The sequence below is a fragment of the Palaemon carinicauda genome, chromosome 4 (genome assembly GCF_036898095.1).
Source record: "Palaemon carinicauda isolate YSFRI2023 chromosome 4, ASM3689809v2, whole genome shotgun sequence".
Taxonomy (NCBI): Eukaryota; Metazoa; Arthropoda; class Malacostraca; order Decapoda; family Palaemonidae; genus Palaemon; species Palaemon carinicauda.
The window spans coordinates 186,318,406-186,339,509 of NC_090728.1; the positions used below are offsets into that span (position 1 = coordinate 186,318,406).

The following is a 21,104-nucleotide window of genomic DNA, read 5'->3' on the forward strand; positions in this document are numbered from 1 at the left end:
CAATGCAACAGAGATACAACCTGTGCAAACTGTAAAGATAATCATAAACCAAATGATAAAAGATGTAGAGAATACAAGAATGAAGAAGCTGCAATCTTGAAAGCAAATGCTGAACATATAAGTGTAGGTTATGCAAAGCATTTACTCAATCGGCAACTTAATTTTGCTCGCGCGGTTAAGATGCCAACAAAAGATTATAATCCACTACCCCTTACTACCACAGGGGGACCAGTGGCAGCACCTGGCCCGTCAGGTGCATCTCCCTTAGTGGTAGTAGCCCAGCCATCTGGGTCAAGTGCTCAGGCTATAAAAGCCAGAGCACAAACCTCCAAAGAGGTCAATATGGTGTCCAACACACCAAAAGTATTGTCACCGATAGGAGCATCTCCCCTAGAGGTAGTAGCCCAGCCTTCTGGGTTAAGTGCTCGAACTGTTGAAGTTCTAGCACAATCCTCCAAGGAAGCCAATGTGGCTTCCACCACCTTAAATGTATTGTCTCAGGCAGAATCTCTACCTGATTTGATGGAGATTGGAAAACAAGATCTTCCAAAGAGGAAAAGGTCCCCATCATCCTCACCTTCATCTAAGTCAGGTAAGTGCCCTACTGCTCATGATACTAAGGTTGACTCTTATAAAGATCCTAGAAAGAAAGAAAAGAAGAGTGGTGGCCTAGTAAAGCCTTCCATCTCCAGGCCTTACATGGCTTCATCTGAAAAGTCCCAAAAGACAAATGAGACAAAGAAAAATAATAACAAAAGATAATGTCTATCATCCAGTGGAATTGCAGAGGTCTAAGTACTAGCATTGAGCAAATAAAAACTTTAACCAGGGACTCAGACACGAAGGTAATTTGCCTACAGGAAACCAAGATCAGTGACAAACCATTTAATCCTGGACTCAATTATCATTTTTGTAGATCCCCTCCTTTGCAAGCTGCAAGAGCTCAAGGTGGTACAGGTTTTATTATTCACAAATCTGTAAAATTTGAAACAATCCCACTCAATACACCACTACAGGCATGTGCAGTTAGAACTCATATCGGGAAAAAAATTACTTTATGCTCGCTATATATTGAACCATCCTTAGAACTTTTCCTCTTAGATCATGCTGGTAATCCAAGAAGGCTTAGACTTTCTGACCTCCAAGACTTGATCAATCAGCTTCCTGCCCCTTTTATTTTAATGGGTGATTTTAATGCAAAGCATACTTTATGGGGTGGAAATGTGTGCGATAGATGGGGTAATCTTGTTGAAGAATTAATCGACAACAATGATGTAATACTAATGAATGATGGTTCTCCAACTAGGTATGATGTAGTCCACAACTCTACATCAGCCATTGATTTGTCAATCTGTTCCTCATCCATTCGATTGGACTACCTTTGGTCAGTAAATGAACACCTACATGGCAGTGACCATTGGCCAATAATGTTAAATTATGTCCATAATCTTCCTTCTCAGTGTCCACCAAAATGGAAGATAGATGAGGCAGACTGGGCAGCTTATGAAAACTGTTCACACACTGATAAAGAATATGATGAATTTACATCTCCAGTGCATGCCTATCAACATCTTGAAAATATTATTGATGATAATGCTAGCAAGTTTATACCTAAGACATGCGGTTTACCTCATCGCTCTGTAGTTCCTTGGTGGAGTAAAGAATGTGCCAACGCAAGAAAAGTGACCCGAACTTGCTTCAGAAGATACTTGAGGACAAACTATTTAGCAGATAGAATAGCATATCTCAGAGCCTGTGCCAAACAAAAAAGAATTTTTAAAAAAGCAAAGAGAGCATCTTGGAAGAAATATATATCTAATATTAATACCAAAACTCCTTCAAAGGAAATATGGGACAAGATTAGAAAACTTCAAGGTAAATTCGTCCCTAAGCCTCTACCAATATTAAGGGAAAATAATAGATATATATCTGACCCCAAAGATGTAGCAGAGGTTCTTGCTAAGCACTTTGCTTATGTATCAAGTGCTGACAACTATTCCCCAGCATTTCAACAAATTAGAGCATCAACATCTGTTGTTCCTCCTGCTTCTTCAAATACTGAAGCTTTTAACCTGCCTTTTAGTATGGAGGAGATGCAAAATGCTATCTCCAGCTCTTCTTTAACTGCCCCAGGTGAGGATGGCATCCGGTATGAAATGATATCACATCTTCCAGTGGATACCAAGGAATTTTTATTAGAAACCTTTAATGGTCTATGGGCTTCCCATACATCTCCTGATTCCTGGCATACTTCAATTGTAATTCCAGGCCACAAGTCTGGTAAAGACCCAGAACTGCCATCTAGTTATAGGCCCATATCCTTGACCAGTTGCATATGCAAACTATTTGAGAGAATGATCAACAACAGACTTGTGTGGTATCTAGAATCAAAAAATCTTTTATCTAACAGACAGTTTGGTTTTAGGAAGAACCGAAGTACTCTAGACCCTTTGCTGATGTTATCAAGGGAAATTTCAAATGCTTTTTCTAACCAAAACCAGGTGGTGGGTGTCTTTTTTGACCTCGAAAAGGCATATGAAACCACATGGAGGGGTGGTATTTTAAAGCAATTGGCCTCGTGGGGTATAGGAGGACATATGTTCTCTTTTATTGAAGAATTTTTATCAAACCGCTCCATTAAAGTGAGAGTAGGGTCAGAACTATCTTCATCCTACATGCAAGAAGAAGGTGTCCCCCAAGGCAGCGTATTGAGTGTGACCTTGTTTGCTGTTGCAATTAATAGTCTCATTAGTCACATACCTCCTGGCATACAAGGATCACTATTTGTCGATGACTTTGCAATTTATTGTAGTGGATCATCTGCACTACAAGCATGCCAAAATCTTCAAATTGCAATAAATGCTGCTTCCGCATGGGCAAATTCTCGCGGATTCATGTTTTCTCCTCAGAAGACCAAAGCCATTCGCTTTACTCGTACTCGTAAAAGGGAAGAGATCCCCACCCTTTTCTTAAATGATTGTATTTTGCCATATGAGGATAGTGTCAAGTTTCTTGGAGTCATTTTCGACAAGAAAATGACATTTGGTCCCCATATAAATGACCTATCTATCAGGGTTAAGAAGTCACTGAACATTCTGAAAGTGATATCGCATTTTGATTGGGGTGCTGATAGAACAACTTTGCTTAGAATTTATACATCTTTGTGTCTGAGCAAGTTAGACTATGCATGCCAAATATATGGGTCAGCTACAAAGACTTTACTTGGAAAACTTGATATTGTTCACAATGCTGGGCTTCGCATCTGCACAGGTGCTTACAGAACATCTCCCATTGACAGTCTCTATGTTGATTCTGGCATACCTCCCCTTTCCATTCGCAGAGAGGAGTTGAGTTTGAGGTTTTTAGCTAGGTCCCTTGCTGTGAGAAACAATCCTAACTGTAAATATGTTAGGGCGCCTTTAGATCGGGCTCCTAACAGATCTAGAGTGCCTAAGCCTTTGGAAGTACAGCTGAAAAATGATGCTAGAGAAGTAGGCTTGTTAACAGCACAGATAGCAGAGGTAGGATATCCCAAGTTTCCTCCTTGGTGTAATCCACCTGTTAAAGTATGTTTTACGGCAGGAGGGAAAAATACCTTACCTAGTAGGGTTATGAAAAGTGAGTTTTTAAATCATGCTGCTCAACATCATGGGAAACATGTTTTTACAGATGGCTCCAAATCGGCTGCAGGAGTTGGAAGTGCAGCTGTGGTGGGGGATATTGTTATTAGAAGGAAACTCCCATCCTCTTGTTCAATTTTTACTGCTGAGCTGTACGCAATAATTCTCGCAGTCCAACATATTTTTAAAAATGGCAACCAAAATAGTTTTTATACAATTTTTACGGATTCCAATAGTGTTTTACTCTCATTAAAACAAATTATGCCAGGCCATCATCTAGTACAAGAGGTGCAGGACTGGTTAGTACTTCTGCAATCTAGGAAGAGTATCAGTGTTCACTTCTGTTGGGTCCCTGCCCATGTTGGGGTGGATGGGAATGAACAAGTAGATAAGGCAGCAAAGGAAGCTTCAGGGCTAAGTAATCCATCCCCCTTGAGTATTCCTTACAAAGATCTTAAAAGTGAGATTCATCTTTACTGTAAAAATAAGTGGCAAGCTCGATGGTCTGAACTGACCACCAATACAAAATTGAAACAAATCCACCCATTGGTGGATAAATGGTCATCTTGTAATTCTACAAGTAGAAGGGATACCATTATTTTAACTAGGCTGCGTATTGGCCATACACATGCAACGCACAATTATTTAATGAAGAGTGGGGAAGGGAGACAGGCCCCTCTTTGTAATACCTGTCAAGTGACAATGGATGTTAAACATATTTTAGTCGATTGTCCTGTTTTTAATCTCCAGAGGAGGACACATTTACTCCAGGACAAACCGTTAAGAGATATACTGGGGGAAAACTGTAATACCCTGAACTTGAGAAAATTTATACAAAGTATTGGGTTATATTATGAGCTATAATTGATTTTATTAATTTATTTATTTATTTTACCCTTTTAATCCCTATTTATTTCACATCTAGATTTTATTGTATGAAAGTGTTACGATTTGTATTAAAGGTTAAAATGATACTAAATGGTGTGAGTGTACAGATATGATTGAATGATTTTCGTTGTATAGCGCTGAATGGCCTTTGATGCCCCAGTGCTTGGCTTAATGCCTAAATCCCATAATCAATTCAACCACGAAGTCCACTCCTCTCCTTCTCTTCAGCGGGGGCGAGGCCGTCGTTGGCTTGTGTCCTAGATCGGCGAGTGCCGGCTTCATAGCCTTCACTAACGCCCACATCAGAGGACCAAACCAAGACTGCCGAGACATGGACATAGTCTGAAATTCCCGCTGGAGGGAAGGGGATCGGGCGATCCTTCGGAGTGGACACCACTGGACCTGCCTGCAAAAAAGAAGGGGAAGAAAGTTGCCTTGACCTCTCCGATGGTCCTTCCTTGTCCTGCAAAAGAGACCTGCGCTTAGGCGGAGGCGATCCCGACTGCGACCTGGCGACACGCGTCCCTGCTGCTGCCGCGAGCTGCGGAACCCGACGCGAACGGGGGTCGTGCTGACACTCGCGCTGGGGCGTTACCAAAGAGTTGCGCGCGAGGGGCTGTTGGAGCGCGGGTGCGCAATCGCGCGGAGACAAACGAGCGCGGGAGCGATCGCACGCGGGCGAACGGGCGCACAGGCGAGTGAGCACGCGGGCGCGTGGGCGAGCTGGCGGGTTGGCGAGTGAACGCGCTAACGCTTGGGCGAACGAGAGCGCTCAGGAGACCGCTGCGGGCCAGGGGACCGAGCAGAGGAATGATGGTATCCTGGAGACCTGTGACGCGTGGGCGAGCGATGGCGAGTCGGCGATCTATGGCGCGTTGACGAACGCTGGGGCGCAGGCGAGCGATGGCGCGTAGAACGCGCAGGCGAACGACCGCGCGTGGGCGAGCTGATCATAGGAAACCTATGTCTCTCCAGATCCGCTGGGCGCTGACGCGTAGGAGAGCGCTTGCGCGCCGGCGATGGATCACGAGGGCGGTCTGGAGATCGCCGGTGCTCAGGGGATCGCTGACGCGCTGGAGACCGTTGATGCGCAGGAGATCGCTGACGAGCAGGAGAGTTGTTTGGAGATCGCTGGAGATCGCTGGCGAGCAGGAAGACGACGCGTAAAAGCCTGTGCAGGAGCTATCGGCGCGACGCGCAAAGGCGAACGCTCACGAACGGGCTCAGGAATAGGAGGCGGGTGGGCGTGCAGGAACTCTGGATGTACGCGCAGGAGACCGTGCATGTTGCTGCGCTGGAGAAAGCTGACGAGCAGGATCGCGAGGGCGAGGAGAAGTCGAGTCCTTGCCCATGTTCCGAACCGGAGTTCTAGGGCGCGTGGGCGAGCGTGGGCGCACAGGGCGCGTGTCAGGAACTGGATGCGCAGGTGCGCGCTGACGGGCAGGAGATCTATTGCGCTCAGGAGACCGTTGGCGTGCTGGGCGCGCAGCAGGAACAGGAGGATGTTCGTTGTCCACAGGAGAGCGCTGGCGAGCAGTGGGGCGTTGATCATCAGGAGAGCGCTGGCGAACAGGAGAGCACTGGCAATCAGGAGAACGCTGACGAGCAGGAAAGCGCTGGTGCGCTACTACGCGTGAACGCGCAGGAGGGCGCGCAGGGGAACCCTGACGCGCAAGGGAGGCACCCACACCGTGGGCGACATCCCTTTGCCCCGAAGGGACTGGTGCCCGTCGGCTGACGAGGTCAGAAGACTGCTGGCCATCTGCACAGGAAGTGGAACGTCTGGAAGGCGTGGGAGAACGTGAACGATCCCCGGAGAGGTCTAAGGACGCGGTTGCTACAGGCTGCTCCCGGCGAGGAGAGTCCCCATCGGAGGTCGTATGAGGTGAAGACTCGAAAAGGCGCCTCTTGACCCCCTTATAGGGAGACAGGAGGCCCTTGCGGCGAAGCGGACGATGAGCCTTACGGCGAAGGCGGCCACGAGGGAGGTCGTCAGGGTCATTAGTCCTACGAAGAGGAGTCTCTGTCAAAGCGCTCCCCCGAGGGAGAGACTTAGCCGCAGGAGAGCCCGTGGGACCCCCTTCCCCCTTCGAAGGATGTACGGAAGGGGGAGGAGAGCCTTCAGCAACGTCATCAACATCAGGAGCCGCAGGGGTTTGACCAGACCTGTCGGAAGCCTCTGCCACCACGACGTCAACGATAGACAGGGGATCTACCTCTGCTATCACCGGCGACTGCTTAACAGCAGCCCCTAACTGAATAAGGTCAATTAGGGCTTCCTTGGAGGGCAGGCCCTTAAGCACCAAGGAAGCCCAAAGCTGAAAAAGATCATCATTAGACACAGGATCAACATTATCAAAATCCTCCCCCGGAGGAGGAGGGGAAGCCGCCCCGCTATGGGAGGCGACGCTCTCTCCCACACACCGAGGTCGGGAAACAGAACTAGGGCCTGCGCTCCCACTCGGCGGCCTCTCACTAGGAGCCGGACGAGGGGGAGCTTTGGAGGAGGTTTGGGCGGCGGAAGAAGAGTCCCGAGAGCCTTCCTCCTTCAAGGCAACCCCAGAAGGAGAACGGTCTCTCTTGGACTTCTTCTTACGCCGGCGGGCAAACCTCTCCCACTGGGAGGCAGACCACTCCCTACACGTATTTTCCCTATCACACCGTCGGCCTCGACACTGCGGGCAAAGGGGTGTGAGGATCGGTATCCACCGCAGACATGAAGGTACCGCAAGGGCGACCGGCGATCCCAGGCCACTTGCGCATGATGAATACCAAAGGGCGAGGCCAACTTCAAACACACAGCTGAGGAAAAGCAAAGAAAAGATTAAGGCTGTCAATAACGAGGACAATAGACAGACACTTCTGCACATCGTCCTAGCCAAAAGTGAAGTGAAGCAAATCACCGGTGTGTGTGTGGGGGGGGGGAGGGGTAGCAAGCTACCCCTTCCCCTACCCCCACTAACTAGCGCGGGGGTAGTTAACCCTCGTTAAAATCTATTGGCTCGTCAATTTCAGCTAAGCCGAAAGTAAACCCAATGTAAAAAGCGTCATTTGTATTTCGGTTACGGAACAAATACAGATTAAAACAATATATTTTTGTTATAGGATCCCCGACTTACAGAAGAACCACTAACCAAAATAATGCCAATAAGGAAAGGCTTCTCAAAAGAATGAGAACAGTGACTACACAAAAGACAAATATTTCTTGATAACAGCCATGGGAAAAGTTTATCTGCAGTACCTAACCATTCTCCACTACATTTAAATACATTATCAACAAACTTCAATGACCGTTTCCACTGCAACATATAAGACAATAGTTTTTATTCTCAAAAGAACAGGTTACAATTACCAAAGGAAAGTAACTTTTTATATTCCAATTTTTAAATGATGTATTTTCCTAATATAAATATAACAATAAATGTAATGCTTTTCCATATAAGATACTGTACAGCCTTGGAAATAGCTTCTACAAATAAAAAACTTTTTTCAACTAACATCCTTTGTTACCAGTGTTCATAACCTACTGTAACTTGAATTTTTTAAATAAAAAAACAAAAACAAAATGCTGTACGTAAAAGTATAATGAACTACAAATTTACAATACAGTATAAAAATGCACATTAAGATAACCTTACCCTCTGGAAGGTCAAACTTCCGCGCATGGTACTGCCAAATCATGGGTTCAACAACATCTCCCAATCTACCACCTGGGGAAAAAACATTGTAGTTGATAACATACATAAAGATAATTATTTTTTCATCTATTGGTTATCAATTTTTTTTATTATACAAAAACTTTGCATTGTAAAAAAGCTTTTACTTTGCATCTCCCCAAAAAAGAAAAATATATAGTCATAAATAGAATTTTAATATTTAAATTTTTTAATTCTATACTTGCCTAATGATCGTTGCTTCTCTCGAGGAGTTTGGGTTTATTGACATTTACCCCCTTAAACTAAAATAGTTCCTGTTTTCCTTCCTTTCAATAAACTTATGTCACTAGTTATGAGAGAAACTAGTGGTTAATGGCAACCAACGACAGCATATTCTAGCCATACATCCTAAGTCTTTCAGTTTCTGTGTTGACTTTGGCTTGTTGACAGCCCCAAACTCCAGCTTGTTCACATTCAGCTTTCTTGTGCATTTAAAGATGTCTAATGGATTTTTTAGTAACTAATGTGTAGATTGTTCAAGTGAAGTATTTCTGGGCAATCAAGACCCGCATTCTCTTTGTGTCCTATATTTTAATTGGCCAATCAGATGTTTCCCATAAATCAGTGTTGCTTTTGTAGAACAAACAGCAAGTCACTGTCCCTTTCATCCTTAATTTTCATGATAATAACCATATAAATTAGTAGGACTTATGGAATTTCTACAATTAGTCATGCCTTATGTTATATCATTTCTTGATAAGTTTTTTTTATTCAGTTGCTTTTGCTAATAAAAACTATAATTGGAAAAATATTTAACCCTTTTACCCCCAGGCTCTTTGGATTTCCAACCCTTAACCCCCAAGGGGTTATTTTTTCCCCAGCACATTTTGCAGTATATTTTTTTTAAATTGCTCTAACAGCCTTAATTTTTGTCATAGAGAGGTCAGGTTGGTCTCATTCTCTTGGAAAATGCCTGAATTTTCTCAAAAAATTATCAAAAATATGAAAAAAAAAATTTATAGCATTTTTTTGCAAGGACGTACCGGTACGTCCATGGGGGTAAAGGGATGAGTTTTGTGAAACGTACCAGTATGTCCTTTGGGAGTAAAAGGGTTAAAACCATTTTTTTTTTATTGTACTGTACAGTATTGGCCATTGTACATATGTTGCCAACTATGCTAAAGGAGGTATTTTCTTCTGCTTGGAAATCAGCACCAACTATTTGCCAGCCTACTGTTCACGTAAAGTTATGTAGTTTTAATGAAGATAACTTTCTTCATCCCCGACCAGTTAATCGCATTTTGCTTTAGACATCATAAAACAACCTTCAGCTGCATCAATGGAAAATCAAATACAATGCCACTGCTAATTGACCTATCCCAGGTTGTGATATCCTTACTTTGCATCATACCTGGGAATCATATGAGTAAAAAGATAAGAGTTTATATGAATAATAGTAATAGCTTTGTATTTTATAAGAAGAATGGGATTTTGTATTGTGGAAATACTGTACTGTTATTCATTATAACACAGTAAAATGTTATTTTGATAATAAAATAAATTTTTGAATATATTTACCCGGTGATTATAATAGCTGCAACTCTGTTGCTCGACAGAAAACTCTAAGGTAAAACTCGCCAGCGATCGCTACACAGGTTGCGGGTGTGCCTAACAGCGCAATCTGTCGTCCAGATACCCAGTACTCAATGTAAACAAAGAACTCAATTTTCTCCTCGTTCCACTGCGTCTCTATTGGGGAGGAAGGGAGGGTCCTTTAATTTATAATCACCGGGTAAGTATATTCAAAAATTTATTTTATTATCAAAATAACATTTTTCAATATTTAACTTAGCCGGTGATTATAATAGCTGATTCACACCCAGGGGGGTGGGTAGAGACCAGCAAAATATGTTTACATTATTATGAGCTAAGAGTTTTTATTTCATTTTAGAAGTTATCAAAATAACAAAAACAAAATAAATAGGTACCTGGTAAGGAAGTCGACTTGAACAATTACTCTGCCTTTTTAAGTACGTCTTCCTTACGGAGCCTCGCGATCCTCTTAGGATGCTGATCGACCCGTAGGATCTGAAGTATCAAGGGTTGCAACCCATACCACAGGACCTCATCAAAACCTCTAATCTAGGCGCTCTCAAGAAATGACTTTGACCACCCGCCAAATCAACTAGGATGCGAAAGGCTTCTTAGCCTTCCGGACAACCCAAAAAACAACAATAAAAACATTTCAAGAGAAAGATTAAAAAGGTTATGGAATTAGGGAATTGTAGTGGTTGAGCCCTCACCCACTACTGCACTCGCTGCTACGAATGGTCCCAGTGTGTAGCAGTTCTCGTAAAGAGACTGGACATCTTTAAGATAAAAAGACGCGAACACTGACTTGCTTCTCCAATAGGTTGCGTCCATTATACTTCGCAGAGATCTATTTTGTTTAAAGGCCACGGAAGTTGCGACAGCTCTAACTTCATGTGTCCTTACCTTCAGCAAAGCTTGGTCTTCCTCACTCAGATGGGAATGAGCTTCTCGTATTAACAGTCTGATAAAATAGGATAAAGCATTCTTTGACATAGGCAAAGATGGTTTCTTAACTGAACACCATAAAGCTTCAGACAGGCCTTGTAAAGGTTTAGTTTGTTTTAAATAGAACTTAAGAGCTCTCACAGGGCATAAGACTCTTTCTAGTTCATTGCCAACCATATTCGATAAGCTTGGAATATCGAACGATTTCGGCCAAGGTCGAGAAGGCAGCTCGTTTTTGGCTAGAAAACCAAGTTGTAGTGAACATGTAGCTTTTTCTGACGAAAATCCGATGTTCTTGCTGAAGGCATGAATCTCACTGACTCTTTTAGCTGTGGCTAAGCATACCAGGAAAAGAGTCTTTAAGGTGAGATCTTTCAGGGAGGCTGATTGTAGCGGCTCGAACCTGTCTGACATAAGGAATCTTAGTACCACGTCTAAATTCCAACCAGGTGTAACCAAACGACGCTCCTTCGTGGTCTCAAAAGACTTAAGGAGGTCCTGTAGATCTTTATTGTTGGAAAGATCTAAGCCTCTGTGACGGAAGACTGATGCCAACATGCTTCTGTAACCCTTGATAGTGGGAGCTGAAAGAGATCGTTCTTTCCTCAGGTATAAGAGGAAGTCAGCTATTTGAGTTACAGAGGTACTGGTCGAGGATACAGATACTGACTTGCACCAGTTTCGGAAGACTTCCCACTTCGATTGTTAGACTCTAAGGGTGGATGTTCTCCTTGCTCTAGCAATCGCCCTGGCTGCCTCCTTCGAAAAGCCTCTAGCTCTCGAGAGTCTTTCGATAGTCTGATGGCAGTCAGACGAAGAGCGTGGAGGCTTTGGTGTACCTTCTTTACGTGTGGCTGACGTAGAAGGTCCACCCTTAGAGGAAGAGTTCTGGGAACGTCTACTAGCCATCGACGTACCTCGGTGAACCATTCTCTCGCGGGCCAGAGGGGAGCAACTAGCGTCAACCTTGTCCTTTCGTGAGAGGCGAACTTCTGCAGTACCTTGTTGACAATCTTGAACGGTGGGAATGCGTATAGATCTAGATGTGACCAATCTAGGAGAAAGGCATCTATATGAACTGCTGCTGGGTCCGGGATTGGTGAACAATATATTGGGAGCCTCTTGGTCATCGAGGTTGCAAAGAGATCTATGGTTGGCTGGCCCCAAGTGGCCCAAAGTCTCTTGCATACATCCTTGTGGAGGGTCCATTCTGTTGGAATGACTTGTCCCTTCCGACTGAGACAATCTGCCATGACATTCAAGTTGCCTTGGATGAACCTCGTTACTAGCGATATGTTTAGACCTTTTGACCAGGTGAGGAGGTTCCTTGCGATCTCGTACAATGTCAGTGAGTGGGTACCTCCTTGTTTGGAGATGTACGCCAAGGCCGTGGTGATGTCCGAGTTAACTTCCACCACTTTGCCTCGAAGGAGAGACTTGAAGCTTTTCAAGGCCAGATGTACTGCCAACAGCTCCTTGCAGTTGATATGCATGCTCCTCTGACTCGAGTTCCACAGTCCTGAGCATTCCCTACCGTCTAGTGTCGCGCCCCAGCCCACGTCCGATGCGTCCGAGAAGAGAACGTGGTTGGGAGTCTGAACAGCCAGGGGAAGACCCTCTCTTAGGTTGATATTGTCCTTCCACCAAGTCAGACAAGACTTTATCTTTTCGGAAACCGGGATCGAGACCGCTTCTACCGTCTTGTCCTTTTTCCAGTGAAAAGCTAGATGGTATTGAAGAGGACGGAGGTGTAGTCTTCCTAGTGACACAAATTGTTCCACGGATGACAGTGTCCCTACCAGACTCATCCACAGCCTGACTGAGCAGCGTTCCTTCTTCAGCATCTTCTGGATGGATAGCAGGGCTTGATCTATTCTGGGGGCTGATCGTCTTGTTGTTCAGCAACGTCCTCATCAGAGGGTTCCTCATCCGAAAACTGATGAGGAAACGGCAACGGAGTGGGCAACGTCTGGCTCGCTGAGTCCGGTCGCACTGGTGGATGCGTGACGGAGCCGGACGCAATATCATGGAACTGCTGCACAGTCTGTGAACTGTCAACAACTATGGGTGCGCGAGGAAGCACAGCGTCAACCCGAGACTGTCTAGACCGTTTGGGTTGTGCAGTCAACACCCTACCGGGTTGCTGAGGTTGACGCACTGCGTCAAAACAAGTCACCTCTGCTGGTTGTTGAACGTCCTGAACGTCAACAACCACCTCCGAGCGTCGCTTAACGTCAACGTGCGGCTGGCAACCCACACTGGGTCGCATCGGTGGAGGAACCACCTCAACTGCCAGACGCGAGTAGGTTACCTCAGCGTCAACAGGGCGCACAACCGACCGGTTGGAAGGTTGTTGGCCAGAAGGTTCAGTAGCAACCTTCTCCGCATTAAAGTCCTCTATCAAGGACGCAAGCTTGGACTGCATGTCTTGCAGCAAAGCCCATTTAGGGTCTACGGGAGCAGGTGTGGCAACAGACGGGGTTAGCGACTGAGGCGGTACCGTTTACCATCCCTGAAAGCCTTGTTATGCGTGACATAATTGTACAGCAAAACTTCAAAGGCTCGAAAACAGCTGTGCAGTTGACCTGTAAACAACTTGGAGCGTCTCCTGGCCAGGCGCCAGGGAGAGTCTACGAGAATTGAGAAGTCTATCTGGGCAGAGGCATGAACTCCCAAGCCGAGAACTTCTCTCGTGTCATATCAGACTCTCGCTCTATAAACCAGTTTAAAAGAAGGGAAAGCAAAGGCTGTATCCCCCAAACTCCTCCTGGTGAAAAACCAGTCGCCTAGCCAACGTAAAGCTCTCTAGGAGAGCGAGAGAGCACTAGCTTAAAAACAACGGCTTCGAAGTAGCTAGGCCTAGTGTAAGCTCTGACGTTTAGGCGAACGAGGAGCAGCAGTTACAAAAAGATCCGGACAAAGATCCTTAAAAAAATCATCATGATTTAATTAAAGTCCATAGGAGGCTAAGCAGCTTTAGGCTCCTCTCCATCTGACAGAGTCCTCAAGGGAACATCAGTAGGAGGGGGAACAGCAACTTCCTCATCTACAGGAACCTTGTCCGATAAAAGCTGAGTCTCAAGCAAGGGAGAGACCTACCGTGGTGGCAATGCTTTACAAGCAGAGTCCACACTCACTGGTGCATTAGTAGCGGACCAGAACGCAACGTCATGTAACTGCTTGACAGTCTGTGAACTGTCAACAACTGAACTGTCAACCACAACAGGTGCGTGAGGACGCACAGCGTCCACTCGAGACTGCTTTGACTGCCTAGACTGAGCAGTCAAAACAACTCTAGAATGCGGAGGTTGACGCACAGCGTCAAAACAAGTCAACTCCGATTGTTAGTGAACGTCTTGAACGTCAACAGGAGCATCAGCAAGTGGCCTAACTTCCAAATGCGGCTGAAAAACCACACGAGACCGCATCGAGTGTGGTTCTAAACAACCTGACTGACGTGACTAAGCTACGCCAACGTCAAAAGTAAGCACAAAGGAACGTTAGGTTGGCTGAAAGCCAGGATATCGATGAGATAAACGGCTAGACTCAACGGACTAATCGGCAGAATAGTCTTCCATAAGGGAGGCAAGCATATACTGCATGTCTTGCCATACAACCCATTAAGGATCAACGGAAATGGTTGTGGTAAGAGACGAGGGTAACGTCTGTGACCGCAACACTTTGCCTACAAAAAAAGACTCTCGGAGTCTGTGTTACGCTTTTGTTAGGCGGCGAGCAGTTATCCGATGACTGCATAGGGTCAGAGCTGTCCTAATGGTTGTAACCAGGACGCTGGACCTGTCCTGAAAGGACTGACTTTCGCTTAAGGGCTTCGAAACCTTGTGACAGGTTTCTTATGCGAAAAGCCTTCGGATGACGAGGAGAAACAACGTCTCTCTCGTCTTATGGTAGGGGAGATCTTGGTAAGATACACCCGATACCATAGAGGGAAAACGTCTGTTCGTTGGTCAAGGCCTCTCGAACCCATAAGTCGTTTGACATTACTTCTCCCCTGGGCTTGGGAGCATGTAAGAGGTCCCGGACTAGGTGAATGACAGGCACGAACAGACGAACCCTCGGACGCAACACTGTAACACTTTGCGCATATCACTTTATCACTTCGATTTTCTGTTTTGCACTTATTTCACTGAAATCGAAACTTTTACTGATTTCTACCTGAAACACGCAATTCTACCCTTCATTAAAAGGTAGTAATTGCGAAATCAGTCGTATAATGCAAGCTCAATAATACCAGCAAAAAACAGAAAACATATTTTAAGATAAAAAAATCAGTGGCTGGGAAAGAGACTAAACACTAGTTCATATAACTACGTTTTCAATCTCTCACCGCACATAGCCTGGGGACGAGAATAAAAAACTAAAACGTTTTATCCTTCCTCCCCGTACAGCGACTAGGGACGAGAGTAACTCGAGAACAACGTTACCCGCTTGAACGGAACGTTTTCTCTCCTCTCTCTCCCTCCGTCTCTATCTCTCTCTCTCTTTCTCTCTTGATTTCGCACCTAAGAGAAGAGCCCAATTATATTTCGTCAAAAAAACATGTTATTTGACTAAAGGAAAAAACTGAAAGGTTTTTCAAATAAAAAGTTCCTTTAAAATAGAATTTAAAACATTTAAGCTAAGAAAGAATGAACAAAACGTCAGAATCGATTTACCCTTACTGCAAAGTGAAACCGTGAAACACTCTCTCTCTATCGTAACGATAGAGCGCATGTTGAACGTCCTGAACGTCAACAACTGCGTAGCATAAATAAACTAAACGTTAGTTCATCTTTGAAAACAGTACGAAGACTATCAAAGAAATTCTTTCATAAAATATTACATTTAAAAAGTTTTAAATCCTTAGCTCTTTAAAAGCTAATTACGATATAAAGGGCTCAACGTTGATTAACTTCGGTTTCCAAGAAAGGACCGCCTACTCTCAGGAAAGGTCTATATAAACAAAACATTAAAATTATTTTTATATGTTTATAATAAATGGAAAGTTAATCGAAGAGGCCTAATAAAGGCGGAGAGATATAAAATATATAGAGGAAAATCTATAACGTGATATAATTACTAAAAGCCTAAACACACTTCCGTCTAAGGGAAGGGTCGGCCATTTAAAAGTGAAAGAAAGTCCATACTCTCTTTGTCACCATAATTAAATCTATCCAAAACGAGTTCAAGATTTAAGATGAAGATAAAACACCTGCATAGCGAAAGCTCAAAACTAGAATAAAGTACTTCACCAATTAGTTGTGAAAAAACTCCAGTTTAGCAACAGCGAGTAAGTACGTCTTGTCGATAGCTCGACAGAGAGAAAATTGAGTTCTTTGTTTACATTGAGTACTGGGTATCTGGACGACAGATGGCGCTGTTAGGCACACCCGCAACCTGTGTAGCGATCGCTGGCGAGTTTTACCTTAGAGTTTTCTGTCGAGCAACAGAGTTGCAGCTATTATAATCACCGGCTAAGTTAAATATTGAAAACTTATGACACTAGGAAGGCAATAGTAATATCCAAAAAGAGGATGAAGACCATGTCCCCTGAGAGCAATCATTTGCGGTACTGTACTAGTGGGTTCAGAGTTTAGTATGGAATTTGTATTTCCTAGCTTCTAGAAAAGCAATGGTTGGCATTCGTTATGGGACTGACTCTATAGGCCAGAGAGCTCGCCTCACCATAGACTTAGTTGATTCTTGGTCTCGTCTCACGAGTGTCACAGAAAGGGTATATGAAGGGGAAGAAAAAGAATCGAGCAACTTCCAACCCACCCCATAGATAAGTAAACATTAATTAGTCAAGTCTCTATGAGAAAATGAGAAATGGGGGACTATTCTCTCCCCAAGCCTGTCCAGAGAATTGTTGATAACTTTATATTGTAGAAAGTATAAAGTGCACAGACTTCTTGAGCTTGACCTTCAGCTGAATTGGGTTATGTTTTGAACTAGTAACACTTCTAATCCAAAAGTCATTTTTTAAGACCTGGGTTTCTTCAGCTCTGTATCTAAGAAGAGCCTTTACAGGGCATCTATTAAGTTGCCCTCTTCTGCTACTTGTCTGGTTTGATTGCGAAGAGGAGTAAAGCCACAACGTTTGAAGGAACCAATCTCTGGTTCTAGGCAAAGGAAAGCCTTACTTCATAAACCCACCCCTTTGTGTGGGTAATAACTGTTCCCAGAGCATTAGTGTACTTATCTTCTTACAAGAGGCAAAGGTCAGTGAGAACATGATCTGAATGGTAAGGTCTCATGCCAATGTTCATAGGATCACCTTCTGAAACTCCTCAGCATCAAGGTAGATCCCAACTACAGGCTCTAAGGGGGTCTTTAGACAGACTTTACTGAACTGCTTAACAGGTCAGAGAGGGATTTATTAATATTACCTATACCCACGGCCCTCCCAGCATGATTAGAGCAAAGACAGACTTGCAACTTTCAGTGGTGGCTGAAAGGGACAGTCTTTGATTGTTCCTCAGGTTTATGAATGTATCGGGGGAATATAAGTCCCGAGTGCATTATGAGAGGTCACACCAAGCAGAGAATGTAGTTCACTTTCCTTAAAACAATTTGGTTATAGATCTCCAATAGGTTGTGGAAAAGCTGAAGTTTTTTTTCCCCATATCCCTCTAGCTCACTCCGGAAAGGATCTTGGGGACATTCGTAACCATATTAAGAAAGTGAAGAACCCTTCTTATTGAGAAAAAAGGACATTCACTTGAGTGTTTAAGGCCAACCTGAGCTTTTCTAGGATTAGCAGGATAAGACTGAAGGGGAGGCACACTTCAAGGCTGTATCATCTTTTGAGTATCGCTTCTGAGGCCCGAACTTTCTATTAATATAGGGGATAACAGCACAATAACAACTTAAGATTTAGGGATATTGCAAATTGGTCCACTACCGTATTTGGTTCCCAACACCTACTACATGGTTTTGCAGATATCTACAGTATGTTAAGGGCCCATGGAGAGAATCTTATTTCTGGGCTCCGACCTGTGCTGCCCAGTGAAATGCTCCTTTTACATCATTTCTAAGGTAAAAAATGATGTAAAAGGAGCATTTCACTGGGCGGCACAGGTCTCTCGCCCAGAAATAGATTTTTCCTTCGTCAAAATCCCTTTATGATCATCACTATGTACTTCAACCTACTTGTAAGATTTGTACTGGCACTAATTCTGGGGGTACCGGCACATCCAGGAAGCCCAACAGAGGACAATGGAAGTCAATAGGGAGGCAGTTGACTAATTTAGGGTAGAAGCTAGCAGTAGGGTCTTATACAGAAGTCAACCAAAACTACTGTACTTTCATACCGACAGAGACTTAGTCACATTCTCTATTGCTCAAGAATCGGAAGCAGTATCTCATGAAAGAAAGGTAGCATAGAGCAAAAGGAAGCAGAAGAGGATGCCATCGAATGTATTTTTTGATCAAAATTTAAACTTACAATAAATATCTACCAATTCCTTAGTAAGAAAACATACAAAATACACAATTTTACATTAGCAGTATCAAGGCTACGAAATGTAAAATAATTTTTTTTTAATGATACATAAAAAGAAAATGAAGATAATCTAGGGCATAGCCTTAAAAGAAAACACTTACTTTTAAGCTTTTCCAATGGTATGCTTCTTATCATGTCATCCCACATAATCAAATTGAGCCCAGGGTATGATTTTTTTATCCACCTCGTAACTTTCAAAAGCCAAGTTAGGAACAAATCACTAGTTGACATCTTCTGGGAGTCGATAAAGTCCTGGCACCTCGGACACCTTCCAAGATGCCACACCTTAAAAATCAAAGCATAATCATATTTTCGTAAACATTTCAAAATGGTCTGTTGAAAATAAAAGAAAATTACTATGATACCTCATGTAAAGTCTCAACTATTCAACGCTACAAAAATAAAAAATAAATTATAATCTGACAAGGTGAGAGACTAATTACTGATCTCTGCACATCTGCACTGCTTTATAAAAAAAAAAAAATTATTTAACTTAGATAAAATTGCATCAAATATAGATTCGTGAAATAGTAGCGCAGTAATCTTAGCAAAAGCTAACAGTCCACAAAAACTATCCACAAACCTCATCAGCACCAATGTGAAGATAACTGTCATTCTGGTGAAGTTCCATCATCTGTTCTATGAGTATTGCCAGCAATGGGAAGCTGTCAGGATGCGTTGGACACAAAGCATTGGGATACAAATCGATCTCCCTGAGCATTCGGTTTTCATCATGCTTCAAGACAAACTGTAAATCAAAACGGGAATTTTTTTTGTTTGTTGGCCCTAAAACATTGGATATTATACATTTACTATCCTTAGCACGGTAGAATTTGGATAAAAATTCATTAAGTATGGTCTTTACCATACATAAGAGCTTGCTCTTTCCTTGCAATGACAAGGTGAGGGGCATGGAACACTATCCATCAAATACATTTAGGAAAATGTTCTAAAGTTCGATGGCAATAGCAAATAAAGAAATGAAAAGGTAAACTTATATAAATCTAAAGTAAGTGCAGATAAAACAAAATTTTCTTTATTTCTTTGTGCCTGATGTAAAAGTAAGGACTTTTTTATTTTAACTTTCTATGTGGTTTTTATCAGAATCTGGACTGAATCTCTGAATGAAGCAGTTTACATTTTGTTTAGTTAGGTCCTTCCGAGAACACGTTTATTTGCAACCGTCTTCTTTTAGACATCCCTGTACAAGGATCCCAGAGACACAATATTACACATGTATGTGTAAAGTTATTTTTCCTTGCATAGTACTGTATGTGGAGAAATTCACTTCACTTTTCTAGGTTATATTTAATCAAGAAACTTTATCCTAACTTATAACCAGCTTTTGATATGTCACTCTAACATAGCTGAACCCTATTACTAATGAGTGCCTCTCTTTACTTTTCTGTATTCGGAAGTTTCTGGCCCTGTCCTCAAAAGCTAATCAGGTGTATGATTTCAGTTTCCTTTCAGCATGTGGATGATACAATTTCATAATAAATGAAGCTATTATATTTCTGAGGTAATCATTCTAAATAAGTCTTTCATCCCTACCACATCCAAAATCTAAACCGGTAACTTTCTTGCTTCCATATTATCTAATAAAGCAAAAGGTCTTTAAATAAAATTCTAAAAACCTTGGTTTGCATTTTAACAAGCAGATTTGTTAACATTGGAGAAAATAAAGAGCCATTTCAAAACCAGGTACTGGAGAAAAATGAATTAGTTATTTGTAGACTTCAAACTTTGGATGGATGATGCATAAAATCCGGATGCTTTAGTATTTCGTGAGTTATTGGAATCAAATCAATTGGTGAATAATGTCGACTGTGCAACTATTTTAACTGAACGAACGAGATAAAATGACAGTGGAGGTCCTGTAGGGAGTAGAGTTCCCCTGCTGTATAGGACCACAAAAAAAAACAGCTGTCAAAGTAAGTAACAGAAGCATTTAAGCACTGTACTTTGGTGGGACTTCGGAGGTCGAAAATTACCAAGTTCAAACAAAGCCTTTGGTCATTTTTTCTTATTTTCTGAATGACTTTTCAAAGCAACATTTGTGAGTTGATGGAACTTGTATATCAGGAAGTTGAAACAAGTTTATTAAGTGTCTGTAGACTGAAGTATATTTGTCTCCCAGTACTGTAGACAAGTACATTTCTCCCAGTGCATATCCACAAAACATTGCTGTTAGTTCTACCTATTCATTTGTATTTTTTGTGCGTGATTCAGTATAAATGCACACACACTTGGAACTAAAATGGATAGTGATCGTCATAAACCGATGAGAAAATTTGGGAAAGCCACAACAGAATTGAAAACAGAGAAAATTTCAAAAGATGAGTGTGAGCTTTTATCTGATAAAGCCTAGTCTATCAACTATTCTTACTGTAGGTAAAGTCAAGTTAAATTTCCATATTTTTCATCCATTTTTTGGGTCTGAAATGGACAAAATCCAATATACAATCATATAGGGGAAAATTAATTTTGTATTTGAATATGTCAAGTAGCCTTCTGGAATTAAATTTCGATTCAAAGGTTCAAATTTATCTAAAATAAGAAAGAAAATTAAAATACAAATTTAAAAAAATGGCTTACCTCAAAGTGACCAAAGGTCTGGATAAGTGGGATGATTATAATGTTGTAATCATTGGCTATGCTGTGTAGTTTTGTAATATCTGCTGGCGTGTATGCATTTTTTGTCCTTAAATGAGCGACCTTCCCATGAAATGGAAAAGTGTCTTCATATTCCAGTAACAAGCCAGTCGCCCCATGGCTTACTAAGAGGGGTATCAACTGAAAAGATAATCAATCGGGAATATAATCCTGTAAAGTATGGATAAATATTAAAGTACTCGTATTCTTAGGCTACCATTTCTACATGAGGATTGGCATTAA

General features: G+C 42.7%; 2 protein-coding genes across 2 annotated transcripts in view; one reads left to right on the forward strand and one right to left on the reverse strand.

Annotated features, from left to right (window-relative positions):
- Positions 1 to 21,104, forward strand: part of LOC137640269 (serine/threonine-protein kinase TNNI3K-like) — a 152,800-nt gene that overhangs the window by 21,042 nt on the left and 110,654 nt on the right. The window lies entirely within an intron of this gene.
- LOC137640268 (hexosaminidase D-like) overlaps positions 1 to 21,104 on the reverse strand; it is a 61,453-nt gene that overhangs the window by 15,519 nt on the left and 24,830 nt on the right. Inside the window, exons 4-7 of the mRNA XM_068372864.1 lie at positions 20,805 to 21,002; positions 18,790 to 18,954; positions 18,308 to 18,491; positions 8,147 to 8,218 (exon numbers count right to left, since the gene is read on the reverse strand). Of these exons, the coding sequence (XP_068228965.1) occupies positions 8,147 to 8,218; positions 18,308 to 18,491; positions 18,790 to 18,954; positions 20,805 to 21,002 (619 nt within the window). The remainder of the gene's footprint in view (positions 1 to 8,146; positions 8,219 to 18,307; positions 18,492 to 18,789; positions 18,955 to 20,804; positions 21,003 to 21,104) is intronic.